Below are 25,287 nucleotides of genomic sequence, written 5' to 3'. Positions count from 1 at the left end.
ACCACCCCCCCTCTCAACCATCTCCCCATATCTGCCAAAGGCATGATAGGAAATTTAGGTGGATTTAGGAGTCCCGTATCAGAGAGGAATGAGGAACCAATGTGGCAAGCAACCCAAAAACGTCATATCATATATAAACCAGGTATATAAAAGCGCATCTACATGCTTCTGCACTACATAGGAAAAAAACAAAAAAAATATCTAAAATGCTTCTTTTACCCCATCCACATTTGCACCCGCAGAAATTGAGGGGATTTTAAGGCTAGGTTTATTGTCTCTTGAACAAATAAAGCAGCCATTGTATATCTTTTATTTAATAAATTCACTCAAATACAAGACCTTATTAAAAATATATTAAAACAATATATTAAATAGATTTGTACTGCCGAGTTGTTTGTTATTAACAAATGTCTGTATAAAGCGTATGTTGTGAATTTTACATGACTAAGTTTTCACCTTAAATGTTGTTACATGCAGGTGGCAAGTACAACTGTAGCAGCCTGGGGGGGGGGGGGGGGGTTGGGTTTTTTTGGTTGTTTTTTTTTTTTTTTGCAGTCTCTTGGGTAACTCCCACTAATTTAGTAAATATGGTGAATTTTCGTTGTACCGAGTCCCAGTGTAATTGAGAAATGGTTTATACAAAAAAAGATTTCCGTGTAAAAAAAGATTCAGAGTGATAAAAACCCAGCGGTCATGCCGCTACGTAATATAGGTTTCTGCGGTGCCATACTTTAGTAACCGATGCCAGGATTTGTGTTTCGAAACCAATGAACTGACTGACTACATTACCTGCTGGAGTCGGGATAGTCGTGTGATAGTGTGTGGAGTGATCAATAGCTTGCAGCACAGTAATGAGAGAATGACACCAAGTTACATAACACAATATAAATCTTATTTTTTACCAAAACTATAAAGAAAGGGACACACTTTTAATGTGACACATATTTTTTTTCCATATTTAAAAACAAAATTGGATTAAATAAAATTTACAGTGAGTACAGCCCATTTGTGCAAATAAATACCCATGTTAATGTACTCTCACAAGCATAAAAAAAAACAGAAAAAAAAAATGATGAAAAAAAAAAAACTATACAATGTTCAGGACAATCAACTCCAAAAAACATAAAAAGGCAAAATTTTCCACTCAGGGCCAAAGAAAAAAAAAAGTTACCATCTTTCTGTTACCCTATGGCAGTTTTATACCCGCTACAGAGCATTTCAGCTCACGATCAAAAAATGGGTTATGTCTATATGAAAAGTACCGCAGAGGAGGGGATCAAAATATTATAGAAAATTATATATATATATATATATATATATATATATATATATATATCTGGCGCAAGGTATTGAGGATGTGCAAGAAACACAGGGACAAGTTGAACGGCATGGTGACACATGGAGAAAAAGAAATGCTGAAAGACAAGTTAAAAAAAAGCCCGTCAACAAGAAAGCGTGCAAAGAAACCAAGCAAAGAAGTGAAGGAGGGAGCGTCGGTAATGCAGCAAGAGTTACATGGTGTGAGTACTGGACAGTGGAGCAGGAGGCTGGCTGAGGAAAAACGAATAAGGGGACAAACAAGAGATGTACAACCGTAACGGGAACTTCTAAAAGGAACAAAAAGGTGCACAGAGAAAGTGGAGTCAGAAAGGGAGAGGCTGTATCAAGTCCAGTGTGCTTCTTTTGGAGCGGAAAGGGAAAAGAGGAAGAAGTGTGATGAAAAGAGAGGGGGGGGGGGGAATATTTCACTCCTTCAGGTCTTTGCTGCAGCCCTCGTCCCCTCCCTCAAATCTTCCCCCATCCATCTTCACACGCTATTGCGAGCTGGCACGTTCCAGTATGCGCAAATCATAGTTCTTTTTGATACTACGCAATTTGAAGCGGCTGAGCGGACTATTTTGCTGCACTGAGGCGTTTTGTGCTGCCATGGTGCTAGGGAAGACTGCCACGATGGTATAAAAGGCTGCCAGATCGTTGTTGTGAACTTGGCGACCATTTTCTGCAGGTCCATTGTTGTCACCATTAGGCCCTGGGGCATGACCCTGAGTGTCCCTCAGCCACTGTATTTTGGCCCCAGACATTGCCAGCTGTGTAAAAAGCTTGCCTGCTTCTGCTCGTGTGATGCCCTCTGGGAGGTCTGTGATCTCTAGGACTCTTCCAAGAACTATGGGAGAAAAAGGAAGAAACAAATACAGCACTTATTAGAAATGTGCTGAGAACTAAGCCTGGTTTTCTAACCTACTATTCTGGTCTATATGAAGACAGGCAGCAGTCTGGTGGACTCCAGAAGAGTTTCTCTGCCCCTCACAGGGCTCAGTGCTTCACACCCATGACCTCAAACCACACATCATTACTATAGACTGGAGTTATGTTTATTGAGAGAGTGTGAACAACATTAGAACAGTGGGAGGAAATACACAAGGAAGTTACACAAATCAAAGTGAGTTATACTTGCCTATGTCTGCTGTACCCAAGTCCGTAGATGCTGACTTCAGAGCCTGTCTTTTTCCTCTGTTTCCATGTTTCATCCCTGTCTGTCCATTCGGAAGGAGAAGGTGGACGAAAAAAATAAGATAACCATGAAAACACATATATAACATTTACAGCTGCCAAGATCATATACATCACAAGTGTCCAATAGGTTTCCAAACATATAAAAATAAATATATATACAATATTTATTTACACACACACATATATATATATATATATATATATATATATATATATATATATATATATATATATATATATATATATATTTATGTATGTTATACACAGATGTAACAAAGGTTGAAGGGAATGTGTCACCATTTTTTATTTAATAAGCCCAGCTAGTGAAATATACAACTTTAAGTTTATTTTCTGATAGTATTTTTTTTTTTATTCTATTTTCTGCACATGATTATTGGTACTGCCATCTTGCTTTGCTCCTCTGCTTTGTTAACAGCTTTTAGTGACCTGCTTTACAGCACTCTCATTAGATAGCAAGTGACTGGAGTAGACTCACTGAGGTCTATGAAAAATTCCTTAATATGTTTAACATAAAACAGTTTATAAAAATAAAAAAAAATATATACATTTTCTGGTTACACATGCCCTTTAACTCAACACTGGGAGCAGCCACAAGACTGTAGCACATAACTAACTATTAATAAGCGCTGCTTCACTGATTCTAGCACAGTTGGCATTTTCTCTCTAGTCTCCACCATTCCCAAGCAACAAGTGCAGATAGTTTTGGTGCCTGAACTGCTTGTCATGAAGGTGGTGTCAGGCAGGGGGTGTGATTCAGAGCTCCAATCGGAGGTAGCCAGTGTCAGAGCTCAGAGTCACACCCCCTGTCTGCTCCTGCCTGACACCGCCCTGACAGTACAGAGCCTAAATATCACATCAGGCACCAAAACTAACAGCATTAGCAATAGCTTGAGAACACTGGGGACTAGGGAAAGAATTCCAACTGTGTCAGAATCAGTGGAGCAGCGGCTATTAATAGAGGTAAAGAACTGGACTTGTTGGAGGTGATGAAAGGTCCTCTTTAATGGTATTAGAGTAAATAGTGTAATTTTACTACAAGACTTGTAGCTTCAGAATACAATTGCTGTACAAGCTAGGGAATCTGGATGTAATTTCTTTGCACAGATATGATTTAATACTACATTGCCGACAAGGATTGCTTGGTGCCTATGAGCAAATGCTTCAGTCTGGAAAATACATTCTATTGGGAGACTTATTTTACACATGTCACCCACTCAGCCATCAATAATATTTTGGGTATAGGCCCTATAACCATTTACTACAAACCGGGACATTGAATTTAAGCATCCTATAAATAACATTAGGCTACATATCTATGACTGTACCAGTTGTGTAGAGTAGGGCGGTTGACTGTGCAATAACGGGGGACAAACAGAAAGGTTATATTGGAGTGGCTGTCCAAGCAATGAGTACCGACCATCACCTGAAAGTAAAAAAGAAGGGTGACACGTTCCATACACATTCTAACTGCATATTTAATAGATACATTGAAATTAAACTGAAACTTACCTTGGCCTGGCCCAACAGGCCGGGAAAACTGGGGGATGACAGATAATGGTGACAGTCCTGTACAGACACTGTTGATGTTGGAGCCTTGAGAAGGTGTTGGAGACTGTGCTGGAGATGTAATAGGACTGTTCATAAGGTTACTAGGCTGAAAAGAAAAAACAAAGGGGGAAAAGAAAAAAAACAAAAAACTTTGTTAAAGTGATTGTCCAGTTCATAAAGCTCATCTTCATCTAGGATCCCCATCTCCTGGCAGAAGGGTCTCTATTAGCGCCAAAGCAACAATCTGAATGGACAAGGTCCTTAAATACCACATAGGTGATGGTGCAGTGAAAACTGAACATTTACTGTCAGGGTCCCCAACCATCCCCAAAGATGTGTGTGTTTTTCATGGCTTTTCTACTATGTTTTGTACTTTTTTCTCCTTCAATATAAGTCTGTAGGGGAATTGCAGCCCAAAATACATTTCCGTTGCCATCCAAAACTGATACTGAGTGACTCCAACTCCACATATAAGGTATCAATGGTAACTTGTCACTATTAGGAGGTGCCATGAAAGAACATTGGCTACAATATAATATAAAAAACATATTAGCAGCACCAGAAAATGCTCCTACTATTAAAAAAAAGTTTATCCCATACCCATAAAAAAAAAAAAAAAAAAAATCTAAACAGCAGAAAATAAAGAGGAATTTTAGGCAGCTGACTTTGCAGTATGAACAGGCCCTTAAGGCAAGTGAGGAATTAGGAGCCGATTTTGAGGCGGATTCTGGCTCAAAATCCGTTCCAAATTCTGTCCTGACTATTGTATTATAGTATGTTGTTCTTCAATCTGTACACCCACCTAAAGATCTTTGTCATTTATGTGCCAAGGACAACAGCAGATTTATCAATACTACCTGGTCCTTTCTATGCCATCATAAGATATTTTGCTATAACCACCCCTCTTTCATTAATATGTGAATTTCTGCATCAGCTTACTTGGGCACTCGCATCTGCACCATATAGATGTTCAGGTTTTTGCCGTTGGTCAACACTAAAATATTTGCAGTGGTTCCACTGGACCATTGGTGGGTTTTGGGATGTTCCTTGAGGACCATTGGGTACATTCAACTGCATCACTACCACACCCAGACTTGAAGGGTTGACTCCTGTAACAATGATACAATGTTATTTCACAATGAATTTTGACAATTCATTTAGCAATGAAAAATAAATGCATTAGCGTATATAGATAGATAGATAGATAGATAGATAGATAGATAGATAGATAGATAGATATACACTCACCGGCCACTTTATTAGGTACACCTGTCCAACTGCTTGTTAACACTTAATTTCTAAATCAGCCAATCACATGGCGGCAACTCAGTGCATTTAGGCATGTAGACATGGTCAAGACAATCTCCTGCAGTTCAAACCGAGCATCAGTATGGGGAAAAAAGGTGATTTGAGTGCCTTTGAATGTGGCATGGTTGTTGGTGCCAGAAGGGCTGGTCTGAGTATTTCAGAAACTGCTGATCTACTGGGATTTTCATGCACAACCATCTCTAGGGTTTACAGAGAATGGTCCGAAAAAGAAAAAACATCCAGTGAGCGGCAGTTCTGTGGGCGGAAATGCCTTGTTGATGCCAGAGGTCAGAGGAGAATGGCCAGACTGGTTTGAGCTGATAGAAAGGCAACAGTGACTCAAATAGCCACCCGTTACAACCAAGGTAGCCAGAAGAGCATCTCTGAACGCACAGTACGTCGAACTTTGAGGCAGATGGGCTACAGCAGCAGAAGACCACACCGGGTGCCACTCCTTTCAGCTAAGAACAGGAAACTGAGGCTACAATTTGCACAAGCTCATCGAAATTGGACAATTGAAGATTGGAAAAACGTTGCCTGGTCTGATGAGTCTCGATTTCTGCTGCGACATTCGGATGGTAGGGTCAGAATTTGGCGTCAACAACATGAAAGCATGGATCCATCCTGCCTTGTATCAACGGTTCAGGCTGGTGGTGGTGGTGTCATGCTGTGGGGAATATTTTCTTGGCACTCTTTGGGCCCCTTGGTACCAATTGAGTATCGTTGCAACGCCAAAGCCTACCTGAGTATTGTTGCTGACCATGTCCATCCCTTTATGACCACAATGTACCCAACATCTGATGGCTACTTTCAGCAGGATAATGCAATGCCATGTCATAAAGCTGGAATCATCTCAGACTGGTTTCTTGAACATGACAATGAGTTCACTGTACTCCAATGGCCTCCACAGTCACCAGATCTCAATCCAATAGAGCATCTTTGGGATGTGGTGGAACGGGAGATTCGCATCATGGATGTGCAGCCGACAAATCTGCGGCAACTGTGTGATGCCATCATGTCAATATGGACCAAAATCTCTGAGGAATGCTTCCAGCACCTTGTTGAATCTATGCCACGAAGAATTGAGGCAGTTCTGAAGGCAAAAGGGGGTCCAACCCGTTACTAGCATGGTGTACCTTATAAAGTGGCCGGTGAGTATATATCATCTCTACACTGGGGCAACATTCAAAGACGACTTCCAGCGGATCACAACTTTCTATGCCATTACCACCCACTTTTCTGGATATCAACTCTGCATATTGTACTTATTACTACTTGTTCAACTTCATTTTTGCTTCTAACCTCCAGCTTTACATTTTATTGTGCTTTGCTATTAATCCCATGATGCCTAAATATAGCTAGAGACAGCGCCATATCGACATGCTGGGAGGACAGTGTGATTATTCCTTCTTCTATATTCTCTTAAATAAACTAAGAGACTATACATATATAGTCAGCTGAATCTCAGCTGTCTTCGCCATTATAACTGTGTGTTAGGAGTTGTCCAATCATCATCAGCGACCGCGATAGAAATTTCTGTCTATCCTATGTAAAACTTGTGTGATATAGTCTATGCAATTTTATCATACAGCAAGCTCTGTGTGAATGACGCGTCTACATACTCAAGTAGAAAAACATGTTGCCAATGTTGGATTCACACTGTTCCTTTGCAAAGGTCCCGTTATGATATGTAGAGATGGCGGCAGCAATAACAATAAAAAGGTGAACACTGACAGTGGAATTCTATAGAATATAGGGGAAGCTTTATTTATAGGTGGAGTGTGTGTCTTTAAAATGTGTTGAAATGTTACAGAACTGAATGTTCCAGTTTGCTTTATCTCTCTGTATGTATTCTTGTCCTCAGGCAGATGGGTGACTATGATGAGCACTTCATTTCACATATTCCAACCTTATTTTTAGCAATCTGCACATAAAATGACTCAAATGTTATTGAAATTCAAACGTGACAGCTGACTGGCATCTCACAGCAGTTAGCAGGCAATTTACTGGCATGCTAACAAAACTATGCAACAAGGTGACCAGGATTCCTGAGCAAGAAGCGAAGACTTGAGATACAGTAATCATCTATTAGCAAATCGAGGTAAAAAAGCTGTAATAAGGGCATGTTCACACAGCCGATTCATCAAGCTGGAGCGGCGGAATAAATCTGACACGGATTTGAAAGAAACTCACAAAGAAAGGCTGAGTCTTGGATTTCTGCTATAAATTTGCAAATAAACAGAAAAAGAAACTAGGCCACGCCATCCCAAAATTTTAAAACTATTAAAATATAAAAATACTTATCTAGTACAGAAAACGTAACAGAAAAAAAAAAAAAAGTAATTGAAAACAAAAACACAATAAACCCACAGCTCCGCAGATGGAAGTATAAAATAAGTTGTGGATGCTATAGAGACACAAAAAGCAAAAACAAAAAAATAAAGGTATTTTATTTTATTTTTTTAATTTTTTTTTTTTTAAGTATTAACGTTGAAATATAAAAGAAAAACCACATACTGTAATACCACTACCATGCTGCCCAAGAAACTGGTTGGCTTATTTTATTTCAACACTAATATATAATACATATACACACACACACACATATATACACACCCGCCTATACATACATACACACACACACACACACACACACAATACAATGTACAGAATAGTAAATGATGCCATTGGAAAGTGCCATTTGTACTGCAGAAAACAAGCCCTCATACAGCTATGTGAATGGAAAAATAAAAAGGGATATGTATGAACCATGGTATTAAGAGATCAATGGAGCAAGTCAGTTTGTGGCAACCCACTGAAGTCTTTGGGTTGTTTATGCATGGACACCATATTAAGAATGGACATGTCAATTATTTTTTGTACTACAGATTTCATTCAAAATTAGTCACATGGGAATATACGGTAGATATAAATATATAATAAATGGATATTACTTATAAAATACAGCAATATATTTACCTGAATACTGTTGTTGCATTTGTGGTGGGCTGCAGGGAGAGGGAGACTGAGGCATCTGGTACTGCTCAGAACCAGGAGGAGGAAGAAATCCAACAGACGGGCTACAAGAAATGGAGGGCCAGTCAATCTATGGCAATTCTATATACACAGACACTCCTAACCAATGGGCAGATACACTTGGGTTGCACATACAACAGGAAAGCATGGGAACATTAAAGATATATTAAAAGACAAATCAGAGTAGTATGTGAGGCCTTAAAACGCTAATAATTTTATCTGATAAAGTAGAGGTTTACCTGGAGCCATTTTGCTGTGCTGGTGGTATAACACTGTAGTATACTGGCATTCCTCCAGCTGGCATGGCTCCCTGCACTGACTGGTTAGCTGGTACCAGTACAGATTGCTGATAGGATTGTGGCACAACTCCTTGTGATTCATTTCCTACTGGAACCTGAGTTAAAGTAAAAGTTACATTTTATAAACTTTATAATGAACCTATATAAAGTGATATCAAGTCCATAATACACAACTGTTTGCCGTGTTGAACTTCATTTCTATTCCTACAACCTCCAATAACACTATCACCACACCACCATCTGTACAGTCTCTCCTCTCACCTTCTGTCTCTATCCCCCTTCCCTCATAGACTGTAAGCCCTCGCGGGCAGGGCCCTCTATCCCACTGTGCCAGTCGGTCATTATTAGTATTATATCTGTTTGTACATTTTGTGTACTGTATGTAACCCCCAAATGTAAAGCACCATGGAATTAATGGTGCTATATAAATAACAATAATAATAATATTCCAAAGGATTACATAGCAGAAGTGCGGAAAGAGCAATCCAGGCAATAAGAGTTTAGAAAAAAAAAACAAAAAAACCACCTATTTTCCTGCCACTCACTTGATATGAAGGTAGTGGAGTGTACTGCACCATCATGCTCTGCATTTGATTCCCGACATTGGTTCTCTGGCTGTTAAGAATGGCAGGACTTTGTGACTGCTGGACACCCATTATACCCTGGTAAGTTGGCGGCTGGTTGGAAATTATGGGCTGCATACCTGTGACATACAACATAGAATTACTAGTAGTAGGCACAATGTAAAAGAATTTACTAGATTGATAGGTGAATGAGCTTGTCTAGCAGGATATATATTAGAAAATTGTTAAAAAACCCCATAAAAGCAGCATTACTCGCCTCACTTATTCCCTTGCTGCTACTACATCACTTATTAGGGGGTGTTCACACTTGCGCCAGTGTCTGCCCATGGGGTTTCTGTCCTAAGCCCCGGAGAAACTGCACAGGGGACAGCCTGTCGGCGGTCAGTTGTAAAACCCATTCATTTGTATGGGTTTTTAAAGCAAACCGCCAGTGTCCATATGCAGCTTCTCTGCAGTGAAACCAGCATCTTTTTTGCACGGACATAGCAGATATGCAGAATTTTGTGTCCGTGCAAAAAACAAACAAACAAACAAACAAAAAACTAGTATCCAGACAGAGTCTGAATACGGACACCTGCGGTTTGCTTTAAAATCCCCTTCAAATGAAGTGGGTTTTTAAAATTGACCACCGAGAAACCGTCCCCTGTGCAGTTTCCCCGGGGCTTAGGACAGAAACCCCATGGGTGGACATGGGCGCAAGTGTGAACGCCGCATACAGAGTCCTCACTGCTACTTCTTTGACCCACAGGAAATACCAATCAGCCAATCACAGCCTGAGGTGTGTCATCACTGCAGTCACTGATTGGTGGAGTAGTCACTTCCTGTGTATGGGAGAGACCAAGTCGTGGAAACCAGAAACAGTCTATGAAGCACGAACACCAGCAGTGCAGGATCGGTGAGGTAATGATTTGTTTTTTCATTCCGTTTAAAAGGTGTTGTGTAGGATTTCTTCTCCCCAAAAACTATCCTCTTGTCTGTTGGTCTTATGGCAATACGATAGCCCAGTGCCATTAAAATGAATGGAAAGGAGCAGCAGCATTGCCATGTGACCAATGATGTTACTTCCTGAGAAGATGAAATCGGCCATGTTTTCTAATCCTGCACAACCCTATTATGCTCTTTCCTTTATATAAAAAAAAAAAAAAAAAAAACCTGCTACACAACCCCTTTACTTAATACATTACTTTAGGATACAGAACTGGAAATGTAGAAATGTTAAGATGACAAGATGAAATGATAGTATGTCATCCAGCGACTATTACATTAGTACACAATATACTGTAAGTACTCGGTATATACAAGGTGTCGTACCAGGTTGTTGAGGCGGCTGGGTGACCTGCTGATTGCGTTGTGAATTGTAGGCCGCTGGGTGTGAGAGAGGTCTGTATTGCTGGCTAGAGTTTGGGTACTGCCCGGTAGGGTAATACGAGACCTGAATCTGGAATACATAAGAAAGTATTAGATATCAGATATATGAAAATCCATTAAACCAGAAAGGTTAGTATGTAACCCATGACCTACATTGCCATGGCATTTTATTATACTATTGCTGCCTGGTACATCTTAGGCTGGATTCACACCAGTGCTCGCTTTTCCTGTTAAGGGATTCCGTCCCCCATTCTGTTTGAAAATTCTTATCGCTCCGCATTTTTCAGGGGAAAATCCGGTGGACCCCATTATAGTCTATAAAGTCCGCGGGTACGTGCTTTTTAAGTGGATCGGGTTTCTTTTTTTCGGGTCAGAAAAGTGATAACCCAAAGGCAGGTGTGAAGGTGGAGCAACACTAAACACACAGCAATGACTGTTGCAGAAATGTCTTGTGCCTTACTGTTAAGATTTGCCAGTCTATGGCAGATTCACACTAACATTCGCTAGTGTGGAAACCCGGAGGATCCATTCATAGTCTATGGGGTCCGGAGGTCACTGATTTTTAAAGTGGGCAGGGTTTCTGTCTTTCGGTCGCCATGCGGACCTGAAAGACAGAAATCCAACTCTAGTCTGAACCTAGCCCTAAAGGGGTTATCCGGGAGTAATAAAGTTTACCCAGTATATTCTCTGCAATGGTTCATTTTTATTACTAACATACACCCTGGTTACCCAGAGACCAGTGTGAATTTGTTTTTTAGAGTGCCGTGGGGAGACTAGATCTCTGGTTCGTGCCTGCCCTGCAGTTGCTTCACCTCTAAGTCACATGACCAACTCCATTCTACTAAATGGAGGTGCGGCCTGAGCCTGTGCGAGTCCACGATGTCACAGACAGAGGCTGCAGGGGAGGAGAAACAACATCTTGGCACGGAGCGCTAGCATAAAGCCAAATGCACACAACTCAGATACCAATGTGTCGTCCTGTGATTTTCACTGACCCTTAAACCCTCATCTCATTTTCACATACACTGAAAAGAATGGGCAGAACTACAAAAACTGCAAAGTATAGGACCTGCTCCAAATTTTGAATCTCTTGGCTCATGGCTCAGACACACAGTTGCAAAAACTACAGATGCGTAAAAATGGGCCCCACCTGTGGACCTGCAATTGTGGACAATATATAAAAACAAACCATGGTTATATGCATGAAGGCTCAAAGGGGAGGTTTCATTTTTCTTATGTACTGCAAACACCTGAAGTGACTATCTGCAGCTGCCACTAGAGGGAGCTTAGTGTATAGTGAGTTATTATGGAGCTCCATGTATAACAGTATGCAGAGGAAGCTCCTCTTAGTTGTGGGTACAGATAGCAAGTACCATATTTTTCGGACTATAAGACGCACTGGACTATAAGGTTTTAGAGGAGGAAAATAGGGAAAAAAAATTTTGAAGCAAAAAATGGTAAAATATTTAATATATGGGAGTTGTAGTTTTGCAACAGCTGCAAGGCCACATTGACAGGTGACCCTGCTGCTGTACGGGGACGCATAGAGTGTTTTTTTTGTTGCAGGGCCAGATGTACTTTTTAGTTATACCATTTTGGGGAATATCTATTGCTTAGATCACCTTTTATTGAAAAAAAAAATAAATAAATGGCGGTTTAGCCATTGTGATATTGACGTTCACCGTACAGGAAAACTATTAGCAGACCGGGCATTTTCGGACACAGGATACCTAATGTGTATGTGTTTGACATGATTTTCTACTGTTATATATATTCTAGGGAAAGGAGGTGATTTAGAACTTTTACTTATTTCACTTCTTTATTATATATTTTTAAAGCTTTTTTTTTTTTTTTTTTTAACTATTTTATCCCCTTGCAGTCATTTGATTGCAAGTCCCATAGACTGCAATACAACTGTATTGCCGTCTATGGGACATTCTGTATATTACTATTACGGCTGGTCATAGACTAGCCGCAATGGTAATATAGCAGTGACAGGCCTGGGAGCCTTCATTAGGCTCCCGGCTGTCACCTGAACCTGCAACTTTACAGGCATGGGACTGGTGGGGACCGGCCCCAGGGGAGAAGGGGCCGCCAATACAGACCCGGCATCCGCTGTAATAGAGAGGCGGATGTCGGCGAGGGATAGACGCCGGCACAGGTGCCTGAGACATCGCTGCCCTGCATGAAGCCAGCAGCGGAACGCCGGCACAGGTGCCGGGGCCTGAGACATCGCTGCCCTGCCCTGCATGAAGCCAGCAGCTCCTACCGCTGCTGGCTTCATGCAGGGCAGGGCAGCGATGTCTCAGGCCCCGGCACCTGTGCCGGCGTCTATCCCTCGCCGGCATCCGCCTCTCTATTACAGCGGATGCCGGGCAGCTACATTCGGACTATAAGACGCACCCTTCTTTTCCCCAAAAATTTTTTGGGAAAAAAGTGCGTCTTATAGTCCGAAAAATACGGTATGTCTCTTCTAAAACCATGGTTAAGGGAACTATCTCAGAAATTAAAGAGCACTAAAGTCCCTTTTTATGTTGTATATTCTGTTTTTTTTTTTTAAATCAATACATCAAGGACATGGCTATTTTTATACAGTGAAAGTGTGGCTTCTTGCATATAATATACATATTATATTGCATATAATACACTGAGTAACTAGTCTGTGGATAAAAGCTGAAGCAGTTCACACAGCAGACTTCAGAGGTCAGACTCTATGCAGCATATTGATGATGATGAACGGACTGGACAATTCAATTACCCATTTTAGAATCTGAAAAGGTCATGAAATAAATGAATGTGTTACCAAGCAATAAAAAAGATCAGTCATACATACTTGCTGTGGAGGCTGCATGAATCCCTGCGTCGGGATGACCTGCTGTGTGGGAGAAGGGTGCCCTGAGGAAGGGTAGCCTGTTGTGGGAATGGCTTGTCCCCCAGTTGTCATGATGAAACCAGCCTGCTGCGGATGCTGAGACATAAGAGGAGACTGATAGATGGCAGTGGTGGGATCCGGTGCCTCAGATGAGCCTTGGCGACTTAAAGTCATCTGTCCAAAGTGACTATTTATATCATCAGCCTGGAGAAAAACAATAAGATTTTGTGTCAGTAACTAGATTTGATCTCTATTATGCGTATTTTACGGTCTGGAAGTAACCCATGTGTCTCATAGGCTGGTATGTTGTGCACCAGAGAGTGCCAAGAGTGACTCTCTCCTACTGCAGCTTGGTAACTTAAAAGCAATGCTTGCCTTAGAAACCACTTTATATTGCTCCATTGCACCCCAATTTGAGCAACTTTGTGAACAGCGTTGAAAAAAAAAAAAAAAAAAAAAAAAAAGTGTCTTTATTGTGCCTTCATCTCCTGACATATATATATCCATGGTTACAGACATCAAAAATAAAACCCTGCGAAGTCAGTCAATTCCATCTGCTCTTTATTTCTTGGTCATTTACAAAGTGTAAATTAGCAAGAAGTAGAGGATAGATGGAAGATGGACTAACTGCAGGATTTACCAAGGAGACACATACATGTGTATACAAGTTATAGGCACAATATGGTGCAAACAGCCTGATCAAGATGATTTGCAAAGTCATGATTGGGAAATATATGCAGAAATAAGAAGGCGGCTGCATCCAGACAAGGTTGTTGATGACCTGACATGTCCATCAGCAAACAAGGCAGTGAACAGAATGGCGGCTGGATCTACAGGACGACACGAGAGGCAACTAATATTAGTCAGTGCCATTATGTGTATGCTGAAATTAAATCAGAACTGACCAACCCCGTTAAAGGGATTATCCCTCAAAAGACAATTATGGCATATTGACAGGATGCATCCCTCACTAGTCTACGCCGTTTCTGTAACTCCCATTCACTTCTAAGCCTGATAATTGAGGAAAGTGGAGGACGGAACTGGGGTGGGGGGAGCGGGTGGTGTTCATTTCAGAGATAGGTATGGATCGCAGAAATGGGACCTGCATAGATGAGACATTTATATCATATCCTGTGGATATGCCATACATCTCTTTTATGGGAAATTCACTTTAAGGGAAGGAATAGGAGCGCATGCCGAAACGAGAATGATTCCATTCTAAGACAACGGGGTTTGCCAGGAGCTGGTGGTATCGTTTTACAGGTATATATATTTTTTCTATTTTTTAGGAGGTAAGACTTCTAAAAGTGGTTAATTGACTACTACAGATATATGAGCCATGTTCAGTTTAAAAGATTGGCAAAGAACAACAAAGACAAGAGTATAATGAAAGTGGCTGTTAATAGAAAAATAAATCTTTTCCTCATTATTAATAATAATAATAATAATAATAATGTCTCGGCTGTAGTCAACTGGCACCTCACAGCACTCATATCATGGACAGGGTGAAACGTCCTCTCTAACTAGCTCAATTATCCATCTATAATGCAATATCTCCCTTTTGGAATGACAAACTAGCGATACACGAGCAGCCACTCATACAAGCAATGATTCAATTAATAGGAGGAGGGAATGGTTAAGTGAATATACCAGATTGTACTGCTGGGGAGGTGAAACTGGCAGAAGGACTTGGGGGCAGGAGCTGGCGGAGTACTGGACCGGTTGTGGAGAGGGCTGGAGGGTCTTGGAACCAGAAGAGCAGCATGCAGAGAATAGGACAAAAGGGGTAGGATGATGTGGTGAGGGGAGGGGGGGGAGGACACAGTGGTTGAATATCATAGGAAAGGGTTAAAAAAAAAAAAAAAAAAAAAAAAGAGAGAACAAAAATATTATGTTAGTTCCAGAGATATATTTACAAAGTCACACATTTACAGAGACAGGATAATGCGGCACAGCAAAGAGATCAGGATTTAATTAGTCTCCGGCTCCAATTCTGGAAGCACAAACAGAGAGGCTTCAAGTGAGTCACAGCAACTGCTAAGCAACAAGAAATCACACAAACATGTCAGGAAAATCGCACCGCTAAGTATTTGGGCTATATCAGAGTGGCGGTCGGGTGCTGGAACAGAAAACATTGCTATCCAGAGGTTAGGGCTTGTCTCAAAAATCTAAGATTCTAGTAAAAGCAAAACTGCACTTGAACAGAAAAAACACGACGCAGGAACTTCTTGTCATGTTCTCACCCCTATACAACCAGAGGATATGTTCTCCGGATATGTTCTTCACATTTAGGGGTTGAGGTCTTTTTCAACAAATGGGGTGAGAGGAGGAGAAGCTGCGACCTCATTGACCAATGCGTCTAATGCTACGTTCACACCTGTGTAGAGGTTTCCATTCCTCTGGACTGTCAGAGAACTAGAACAACAGATCTGTTCCAGTTCCATTATAGGTAAAAAGGGGAGTCCGCCCGGTGTCTGTCCTTAACTGAAATTGTCAGATGGCAAAGGTGGGGGATTTTAGACACATCTGTGCCCAAGACTCTGAATGGAGTTTCTAACACGGAAGTGCGCCCAGCCTAGTCTGAAACGCTAACGACTCTCTAATATAATAATTATTAAATCATTATTTTAAATGATTAAAAATGGACTTTTGTATTGTAAAATCCTTTTCTCGTTCTATTTATTAGGGGACACAGCACCATACCTGACCACTAGGAGGCTGACACTAGGAAAAACTAAATATGTCGGCTCCACCTCTTGGCTATACCCTCTACAGAGACAATACGCTAGCCAGTTTATACTGCAGCAGTAAGGAGACGCAGAAATAATAAAGGACAATGAACGCAGAATATGGAACCAACAGCTACAAACCTCTCCTAAACGTGAAAATGAATCAAAACAGCACGGGGCAGGAACAATAAGAAAACAAGGGTGGGATTTCTGCAATGGATTGAAAAGAGAAGCCTAAAGAATGAGATGGGTCCTGCACTTCCATGAGAGGTCGGCAGGGAGGAGCACAGTGCGCCACTCCCTTTAGGAAAGTCTGCACCTGAGGCCAAAACTCAGGGTCTTCTGAAAAGGGTAGACCTCTGCCCTTTAGAAGAAGAAAGGCCAAGCCCCTTGTCCAGACCACATTGGAGAAAAGCCAGGATCCTGGGAAGGGAGAAGGAGAGCGGATGGACGTCATTACTCTCGCACAACTGCACGTAGGCCTTCCATGTGCGAAGAACCAAGCTGTTAAACACAGCTGAAGTAAGGAGGGGTGGGCTGGAACAGAGGTCTGCCAACTGGAACAAGAGATCTGCGTACTAGGACCTACGGAAGCCAGGATGGCTGGAACCCCCACTGTCTTGAATTTATTGAGAATCTGAGGTACAAGACAAGGAAGAGGAAACATGTAAAGAAAGTAGAAGTCTGACCAAGAGATCACAAGACCATCCTGAGACCTGACCACTTAGGGCGGGTTCACATCAGCGCCCGATCTCCGTTTTGCAGGTTTCCGTTTCCTGTGCGAGAAACTGGACAGGAGATTGAAACCTGCAGTCAGTTTTCAAACCCATTCATTTGAATGGGTTTGGAAAGTGTCCGGCCGTGAGCGCCGGTGAGTGTTTTGTGCTCTCCGCGGCAACAACGTTTTTTTTTTTTTTTTTTAAACCGGACACAAAGTCGGACATGCAGGACTTTGTGTCCAGTTAAAGAAAAATATTTTTGCAGCAGAGAGCACACAGGCGCTCGCGGGCGGACACTGTCTGCTGGCAGAAGACAGAAACCTGAAAGTGGAGGTTGGAGCGCAGATGTGAACCCAGCCTTAGAGAGAAAGCTTTTGGTTCAAGTGGGAGGCAAAGAGCTCAGTGCCCCATTAAGAGCACAACCACTCACATAGATCGAGTTTCTCTCAGTTTATGTAGTTTGCCCCCCAATTGTCCACGGCTGGAATATGGACCACAGGCAGAGTATGGAAAGCTCACTGCATGGCCACTCAGCTTTTAGTAGCTCCCTGAAGGTTCAAGTAGGCGAGAGCGGTAGAGTTGTCGATCTGGAGTCTGACCGGACACCTTTGGAGGAGAGACTTCCCCTGGGAGATCCCTGGGGAGGAAAGCCACCAAATAAGCTCTCAGCGAACCTGGGAAGACAGGAGGATAAAGCGATAAAGGCTGGACAGAGACTTGTCTCAGCGGGTCAGAATCTGCAATTGCAGAGGACGCAAGTGGAACTGATCACAAGGGATGGCCTTAAAGGTCAAGATAATCGTGTCCAGGACCCACATGCAGAAACGAAGAAAACAGAGAGAGTTGCTCCAAAGGTGGGACACACTGAATTGGAGGGTGGGGAACTTGGACTTTGGGAGGATAATTTTGCCCTGGTGCGTATTGATTGCTCTGGTTGTCTCGGAAGGGAGTTCTTTTGGACAGGCCCCTCTGAAGCTGTCTGGTCCAGGAAATGGAGGCCTAGATGACCCAAGATATAGCAGAGGAGGAGGGAAGCCACAACAACAGCAACAAAGGAATTGTGGAGACAGAATCCATCCTCTTGACCGAGGAGTCACTGAGGGAGGGGGAGCCTGCCAAAGGCAGAATGGTATTCTGGGATTGCATAAGCTATCGTAGGGTCCAGTGCGGGAGGCTATGATCACTTGGAGACACACCGGTCTGGATCAAGACAAGAGGACGTCCAACTTCCTAGTGAAGGGAAGGGTATGAGCCGGATGAAGCAACTCTTCTATTAAGATATGGTCAAACACCCTGTGGTTGAGGAAGACCAGTGAAGGGTGGCAACTGCGGTGGAAAGAGAGGTCTTCTTGAGAAGTAGGATCCAGGTCCTCTGAGATATGCAGAGTATCTATGACCACGCGGGTGAACTCCTATGCAGCAGCAGATACGGATGTGCCTAGCTGAGGCAGAGTGAAGGTGCTCCCTGGAGTAACAGACTGTGCAGGGGGAGACAAGATTCCGCCTGTTGGAGTGGAGCCGAGGCACTATCCAGGGAATGCCGAAAGGAAAGGGAGGACAATGCTCTGTAGGAGGATTTCTTGGTTCTTTAGCAAGTACATCTCCTGGATCTGGAACAGAGCAATGAGAGTGTACGGAGAGGGGCCTGGAAGACACCAACTGAGAAATACTCACCCGTTCCCCTTCAGTGACCTGGCACGTAGGAGTGGGGTGACCGACATTCTGGTCGTGAATGCAGCAGTGGGGACTGCAGTGCCGCACCTCCCATGAGGCGACCTGAAGCGAGCGCTTCAGGCGGCACTATGCCAGGGCCTCAGGGAGGGCAGCATTTTTGCTTCCCTAAGCCAGTCCAGGACAAGCTGTCCTGGACTGGCTTATCACCGAGCGGTGGTTTGGGGAGGCCACTGGAGCAGCGCTGCTCCAGCAGCCTCCCCTCACGCTCAGGCAGAGAGCAGGCAGTCTCCGGGCCTACTCTCTGCCGGCAAACGGCGCTAAGCCCCGCCCCTTCACTAGGCCATGCCCCCGACCCGCCCCCTCCTCCCGGCCCGGGAAGGGGGGGGGGGGGGGGGGGCGGCTTTCTGCAGTTAGCCTCGGGCGGCAAAAGGAGCAGGCTCACCCCTGGGGGACTGGGTGAAAAAGTGCAGTGTCCATAGGAAAGAAGGGGGGAGAGAAGGGGCGACTAGTGTACACACTGAAAACATACCTGCACCCAAAAGAAAAATAAAAACGATGCAAGACAGAAGAAGTCAGGTCGTGTCTGCCTCCTACGGACACTAGGCTAAAACTAGCTAGCACACTGTCTGTTGAGAGGGTTAAGCCCAGAGGCGGAGCCAAACTCTTGTTATTTATAATGTCAGCCTCCTAGTGGGCAGGTCTATACCCATGGTGCTGTGTTCTCCAATGAAATAAGCAAGAAATTTAGGTTTTATTTGTGTTTGTCAAAAGTGTGAAATCTGCCCTGGCAGCAAACAGGTTAAAACAGGGCAGGGAGAGCACAAAGGATGATCAGTAATTGGTAAAGAAAGCTAGAAATGAAAACCAAGAGAAAAGGGTGCGAAAACCCTTAGAGAAGTGGCAAAGAGAGTAACACAAAGTGACAGCACTTACTAGCTGGACTGAATGACGGTGACTCACCTGTGACATTAAGTGGTTACTCATGGACTGTGGCTGAGGAGTGGGTGGAAGTGCCTGGTGAGGATGGGGATGTTGTTGCTGTGCAGTGCAAGGTATAATGCTTCGAGTAGACTGCTGAGAGGAGGAAGCTTGGCTGCAAACTTCTGGAGTGCCTAATGGCAAACCTGCAAAAACCACACATCTCTCATAGTAATATTTATATACAACACACAAAGAGGCATATAGCAAGAAAACACAGGTAATAGCTTTAAATACACTTTGGGAAAGAAAGAAAGAAAGAAAGAAAGAAAGAAAGAAAGAAAGAAAGAAAGAAAGAAAGAAAGAAAGAAAGAAAGAAAGAAAGAAAGAAAGAAAGAAAGAAAGAAAGAAAGAAAGAAAGAAAGAAAGAAAGAAAGAAAGAAAGAAAGAAAGAAAGAAAGAAAGAAAGAAAGAAAGAAAGAAAGAAAGAAAGAAAGAAAGAAAGAAAGAAAGAAAGAAAGAAAAAAAATTTCAGGCAGAATGTTGTTTCCATAGATACGACCACAAAATAAGGACACAATAAAATACTGCAGAATAAGGTATTCACACATAAGTACTGTTGGTTCTAATCTTTTCATGTCATATGAGGAAAAGGAACGATGATGTGGGGGGGAAAAAACAAAAACCCACCCTTCTGTTTATTGTCACTATCTCAATCATCCCAATTGCATCAGGTCACATTATAGCAGTCTGTGCTATATACAGCCACACGCACACACCTACAACTACTTAAAGGGGTTATCCAGTTTTTACCATTGATGGCATCAATATTAGATCTGCGAGGGTCCCGCGTACTGAGGCAGCACAGCTTTTGGTAAGGTTTACATTCCTTGAGGATGGGTGTAGATACCGCAGCGTGGTCCCTTTCTACATTACCTACACATCTACCCCTACTGTTTGTGTGGCGAGTTTGCAGCGCGGCTCCTGAAATGTAAATATTACTTAGAGTCTTGCTGTACAGAAGTGGGTGGGGGTCTTCAACCACCGCAAATCTAATATTGATGGGGATATTATAAAAACTGGATAATCCCTTTAAAGGAATTGTCCTATGAACAAGATTTACCACCTATCCATAGGATGGGGACAAGTGTGATATTGCTGCAGGTTCCACTGCTATGACCTCCACTGAGCACAAGACTGGGATACAGAATCCCCTCTAATGAATAAGGCAGAGCTCTCTCATGCAAGTTACTACTTTACTTTACTCTGCCATATATAGCCAAGAGCTGTACTTGGATTCTCTTTCACAGTCCCATAAAGATTAATGGAGCTGCAAAGGCAAACATTAAAGGGGTTGTCTTATCTCAATGATCCTATCTATACTGCTAGCTTATGTGGATTTAAGACTTTTTCTAAATACATTGCTTTAACAAAACTGCTTTGTTTGGCCGCTATCTGAGATTACTTCATTGTTTACCCTGTGTTTCCATAACCATGGACATGGGGATGTTCTTATCTCTACACCCAGGACAAGTGACATAGCTCCCTGCTCTCAGGAAGGGAGGGGGAGCTGAGTGCTCAGTGCTTGTATTTCTGAGCTTTTTATCTCCCAGTTATCAGGTCAGCTAACTGAATTTTGCTGATAAGGGCTGAGACAGGGAGTCTATTACCTTTGTATTTAAACACAGGCCTAAAACAGAGTTTATTGCAAGCTGACTCTTGGTCCTGTAGCATGAAAGTTTGGGATTCTCATCACCTATCAAATCCAGCTCTGCTACATCAGCTTCATATTGTGCATCTTCCAGTGATACTGTGCTAATTTATTTACAACCATCGCTCATTACTAACCGCAAACATGTATGAAGAGAGATAGCAGAGCATGTGAAACCCCGCCCACCAATTCACCGAGAAAATCAGGAAGTGAACAGAGCACACAGCCTGCAAGTTGGTGAGCAGGCGAGGTGGGAATACCCCTTTAAGACAGAGGAACTTAAGAGCCATTGTCGAGAAACACAGTGTCAGTAGTTCGGACCCCAGTGGTCAGACTCTTATAACCTATCAATAACGTATGTACTCGCGTTGGATGCAGAGTGGAGGTGCATCTGATGAGGACTTTGCAGGTGAGTGTGTGTCTAAATCTTAATAAAATCCTGAACATGTATAGATAGCCTTTTAACAGAGGAACAAAACAAAGTACACAGCTTAGGATGATAACAGGAATTTGTCAGCAGGTTCATGTTGCCCATCTATAAAATAGTGACAAAAATCCTGAATAAAGTGTAGAGAGCCACGTGCTCAGAGTTAGAAAGCAGTTGGAGCCCACTTCTCATGAATACAAGGACTCAGAGCTGGGCTTGGCTGCACCCAATAGTGCGATTGTATAAAATCTACTGCTAGAAAATAAGTATGTGAGAAAGCACCGGAGTTAGGATCTCAAACTCAACCTATACAAAATTGTGAAGGCAGGCCACCTTTCTCAATGTCAGGCACATTTGAATGAGGACAGCTACACGGGGGCGACTGCCACCATGGTACACTTAAGGAAAAAAGCACTATACGATTTGCAGTAAAATTTTCCCACCTCTTCCTGCACAACGTCACGGACAGATGGAAATCTCACCTGGTCGGCCAGTGCGGTTGGTCGTGCTTTTGTTACTGCCAATACTGTCTCCTCTTGTCAGGATAGAGATTCCACTGAAGCTGCTGGCTTTGGTAACTGGTGGACGCATACTGCGACAGGAGCCGTCAGAGTCTGTACTGCTCCAAGGCCTTGGGTCCAGGGACTTTAACTCACTTTCAGTGCTGCTCTGATGACTGCCAGAGCCTCGATTCAGCAGGTCTCTGTTGCCTCTGCAGGGTAAGAAGTTGCTGCTTTTAGTTCATTCTTCCCATTTTACTTGTATGATAGCAATAGTTAGAATACATTCTGCAGATCCCCAGTACCCTCCTCCATAAGGCACAATAAAGCCAGCCACACACTTCACATATCTGCCAGGTGAACACTTGTATGGCCAACAGCCATCTCACCCGACTCCCTCCATACAGATGCACAAGGGTGCATGTGTACTGAACTGGGAGACTGGAGAAATTCATTGCCAGATTCCTCTGGCTTCGGCTTTTCTTCCTGAGATCAAAGGATTGAGGCAGGTGGATTTTTCCATTGGGGTTGTGTTGAGAGGCCCATTAGATGATCGGCAATGTTGGTGGACAATCTGATGTGCATGGGTTATTTAAGAGAAGTGTGTTCTATCATTCAGAATGGGATAAAGCTTGTTCTAACAAAAGGGAATATTAATGTCCGCTGCACCGGTGATACATGGAACACCCTAAACCTGTCCTCCTAACACTGCTATACCAATGTACAGTCACAATGACCAAAAGAGGAGTACCCCACTGCAAAGTCATAAGACATGCCCATAGTGAGAGAACTTGTAATATGGCCATGTCATGCCTTCACTTAACTCTGGAACTTCTACGTTCCAAAGCAAGAAGGAGCCACAACAATGGTGTAGCGCTGTGTTCCCTTCTACGTACTGCCTGCGGTAACTGCATTCGTGGGGAGAAACACTGAAGGGTACACACGGCTGAGTCAGTGCTACATATTGGTTATTCTCAGGATTGTTGGGGTCCCATCACAAATACCACTTGTAAACATGGGACTCGATGCTTGTTTTTCCATGGATTAATAACAGCGATGCAGATTAAGTTACCCATACAGTATATAGGAATTTTGGAAATTGTCTGGCATGCAGAATCTTGGACTATAAAACCTTCATACGTTTAGCCAGAATGTGTCATAAAAGTTACCATCAGCAAGTATTAAATTAACCATTGCTGATCTAGACAGAAAGAACCATAAGCGGCAATTACTGGAATAGGTAAAAAGATGGCAGACACACACACGTGTGTAGGACGTGCTAAGTGAATCTGGCCATAGGCTAGATGGTTTAGATGGCCATAAGCTCTCCATTATGCAATGGTCTGCAGACTATTAAGGTGTTTTCCGATGCAGAAGCAGATTATGAGTGAAAATGCTGAACTGCCATGTTGGATGTTTTTAGTTGTCAAGTGCAGTCATCGGCATACACGGAAAGTCACTCAAGACAAACGAAAAATGCTCCAATCAATGGTGTTCTACATTAAAGGAACCAGTCCAGATCACTGAGACAGGGAATAGATCACTTTACCAATAAGAAGGGATTGAGGAGTTTAATATGGGGCTTCATCATCCAGACTGATGAATTTTACAGATGAACCACGAATGCTCAGAAAGCGGCCACGTAAAATCTCTAAAATATGGCCAGCTTATCATAACAGAGTAATATGAGAGATAACCCGCATCTCTACATGTCTTGTGAGATGTAAAATACAGACACATCAATACTTGGACATGCAGCTTTCATAGCCTGGTATAGCCAATGGATGAATTTGCTCAGAGGAACCCTATTCAATCACATTGAAGAGACTGCACATGTGTAGAAAGTCAAGGCCATGACTCATGGTGGTAAAAAGTATGCAAATTAGTCCAAGTCAACCAAACCAATGACTGCGCTTGCTTTCTGAAGGAGTCTTTGGTTTGGGGTTGATATGAGCTCATTTCCATATATTCCCCACGGATCCCTTCAATAACAACCAGCACCACATCTGAAGTGCAACTAAGGGTATGTTCACACAAAATTTATGTAAGGCAGAAAAAAAAAAAAAAGAAAAAAAAAAAAAAAAACCCTCCAACTATAGCTAAATAAAATAGATTTTGAGACACTTCGTTCTTTATGCTGGAGCCACATATGGGGGGGGGAATGGAATAAAATAAATAAAGCAGTGTTGTTACAGTCACTGTGCAGTGGACGAGATTCTAGAAAATCCCATTACTGTCCGTTGCAGTTTTGGAAATCGCAATTTGTCAATCATACCTACAGAAATGCCATGAGTTTCCCTATAGGTATTAATTGGAAAGTCCACAGAGGAAACCTCTACAAACTCTCCGCACAAAGTGCTGTGGTACAGACTGTGATGCATTGCCGCCGCCGTTTTTCCCGAAGCACTTTTTGCTGTGGGACGCTATGTGGGGCTTTAGCCTAAAAGAGAATCTGTTTTGGTCTGAAAAACCCAATGACATACCTCATCTGATAGGTGTGCTCATCCTGAGTATTTTGGCGTTTTGTTTTAACCAAATCCTTTCCAAAGATATAAGTCCATTTAATATTGATGCAAATTAGGGTATATTAGTCAAATGGGCAGTAACACTGCATGACATACAGAGCACAGAGAGCCCCCTTCCACCCGAAAAACCAAGATGTTACTGCCCACTTGGCTAGTATGCCCTAATTTGCATCAACACCAAAAGAGCTTATATCTTTGGAACGGATTTGGAGAAACACAACATTAAAATGCTCAGAATGACCGTACCTATCGGAAGATGTAGGTCATTGAGCTTTTTTAGAAAACACCTCAAAACCTGCTCCAAAAAACTGTGTGAACATACTCTTAAAGGCATCTCATCCAGCCAGTCAGTACTTTGCTCAGTACTAAGGAAAGACAAGAGTCCAAAGGTGTCGTCTACAGATGGGCCCTTCTTCCGTTTGAGGAAGTCTTTGGTTTGGCTAACATGAGCTCATAAGAAGATCAAATTAATTATTTGTTGTTGTTCAGAGCAGAAAACAGCTTGATATTCGTAAGGGCTCATTCACACGAGGC

General features: G+C 42.6%; 1 protein-coding gene across 4 annotated transcripts in view; it reads right to left on the bottom strand.

Moving 5' to 3' along the window:
* Window positions 1–350: 350 nt before the first annotated feature.
* R3HDM2 (R3H domain containing 2) overlaps window positions 351–25,287 on the bottom strand; it is a 100,620-nt gene continuing 75,683 nt past the window's right edge. For 2 of the 4 annotated variants that reach the window (XM_075265736.1, XM_075265737.1), the window contains 12 exons: window positions 22,211–22,440; window positions 19,633–19,796; window positions 13,512–13,754; window positions 10,622–10,748; window positions 9,272–9,429; window positions 8,667–8,821; window positions 8,371–8,471; window positions 5,023–5,192; window positions 4,045–4,189; window positions 3,861–3,958; window positions 2,456–2,534; window positions 352–2,164 (listed from right to left, as the gene is read on the bottom strand). In XM_075265736.1, the coding sequence (XP_075121837.1) occupies window positions 1,815–2,164; window positions 2,456–2,534; window positions 3,861–3,958; window positions 4,045–4,189; window positions 5,023–5,192; window positions 8,371–8,471; window positions 8,667–8,821; window positions 9,272–9,429; window positions 10,622–10,748; window positions 13,512–13,754; window positions 19,633–19,796; window positions 22,211–22,440 (2,020 nt within the window). In that variant the 3' untranslated portion in view covers window positions 352–1,814. Of the gene's footprint in view, window positions 2,165–2,455; window positions 2,535–3,860; window positions 3,959–4,044; window positions 4,190–5,022; window positions 5,193–8,370; window positions 8,472–8,666; window positions 8,822–9,271; window positions 9,430–10,621; window positions 10,749–13,511; window positions 13,755–15,200; window positions 15,294–19,632; window positions 19,797–22,210; window positions 22,441–25,287 lie in introns of all 4 variants that reach the window. The other 2 variants (XM_075265733.1, XM_075265735.1) reach the window with 2 other exon arrangements.

This window comes from Leptodactylus fuscus, chromosome 2 (assembly GCF_031893055.1).
Source record: "Leptodactylus fuscus isolate aLepFus1 chromosome 2, aLepFus1.hap2, whole genome shotgun sequence".
In the NCBI taxonomy this organism is placed as follows: Eukaryota; Metazoa; Chordata; class Amphibia; order Anura; family Leptodactylidae; genus Leptodactylus; species Leptodactylus fuscus.
The sequence above is the reverse complement of the archived record's forward strand: the minus strand, read 5'-3'. Positions and strand labels throughout refer to the sequence as shown.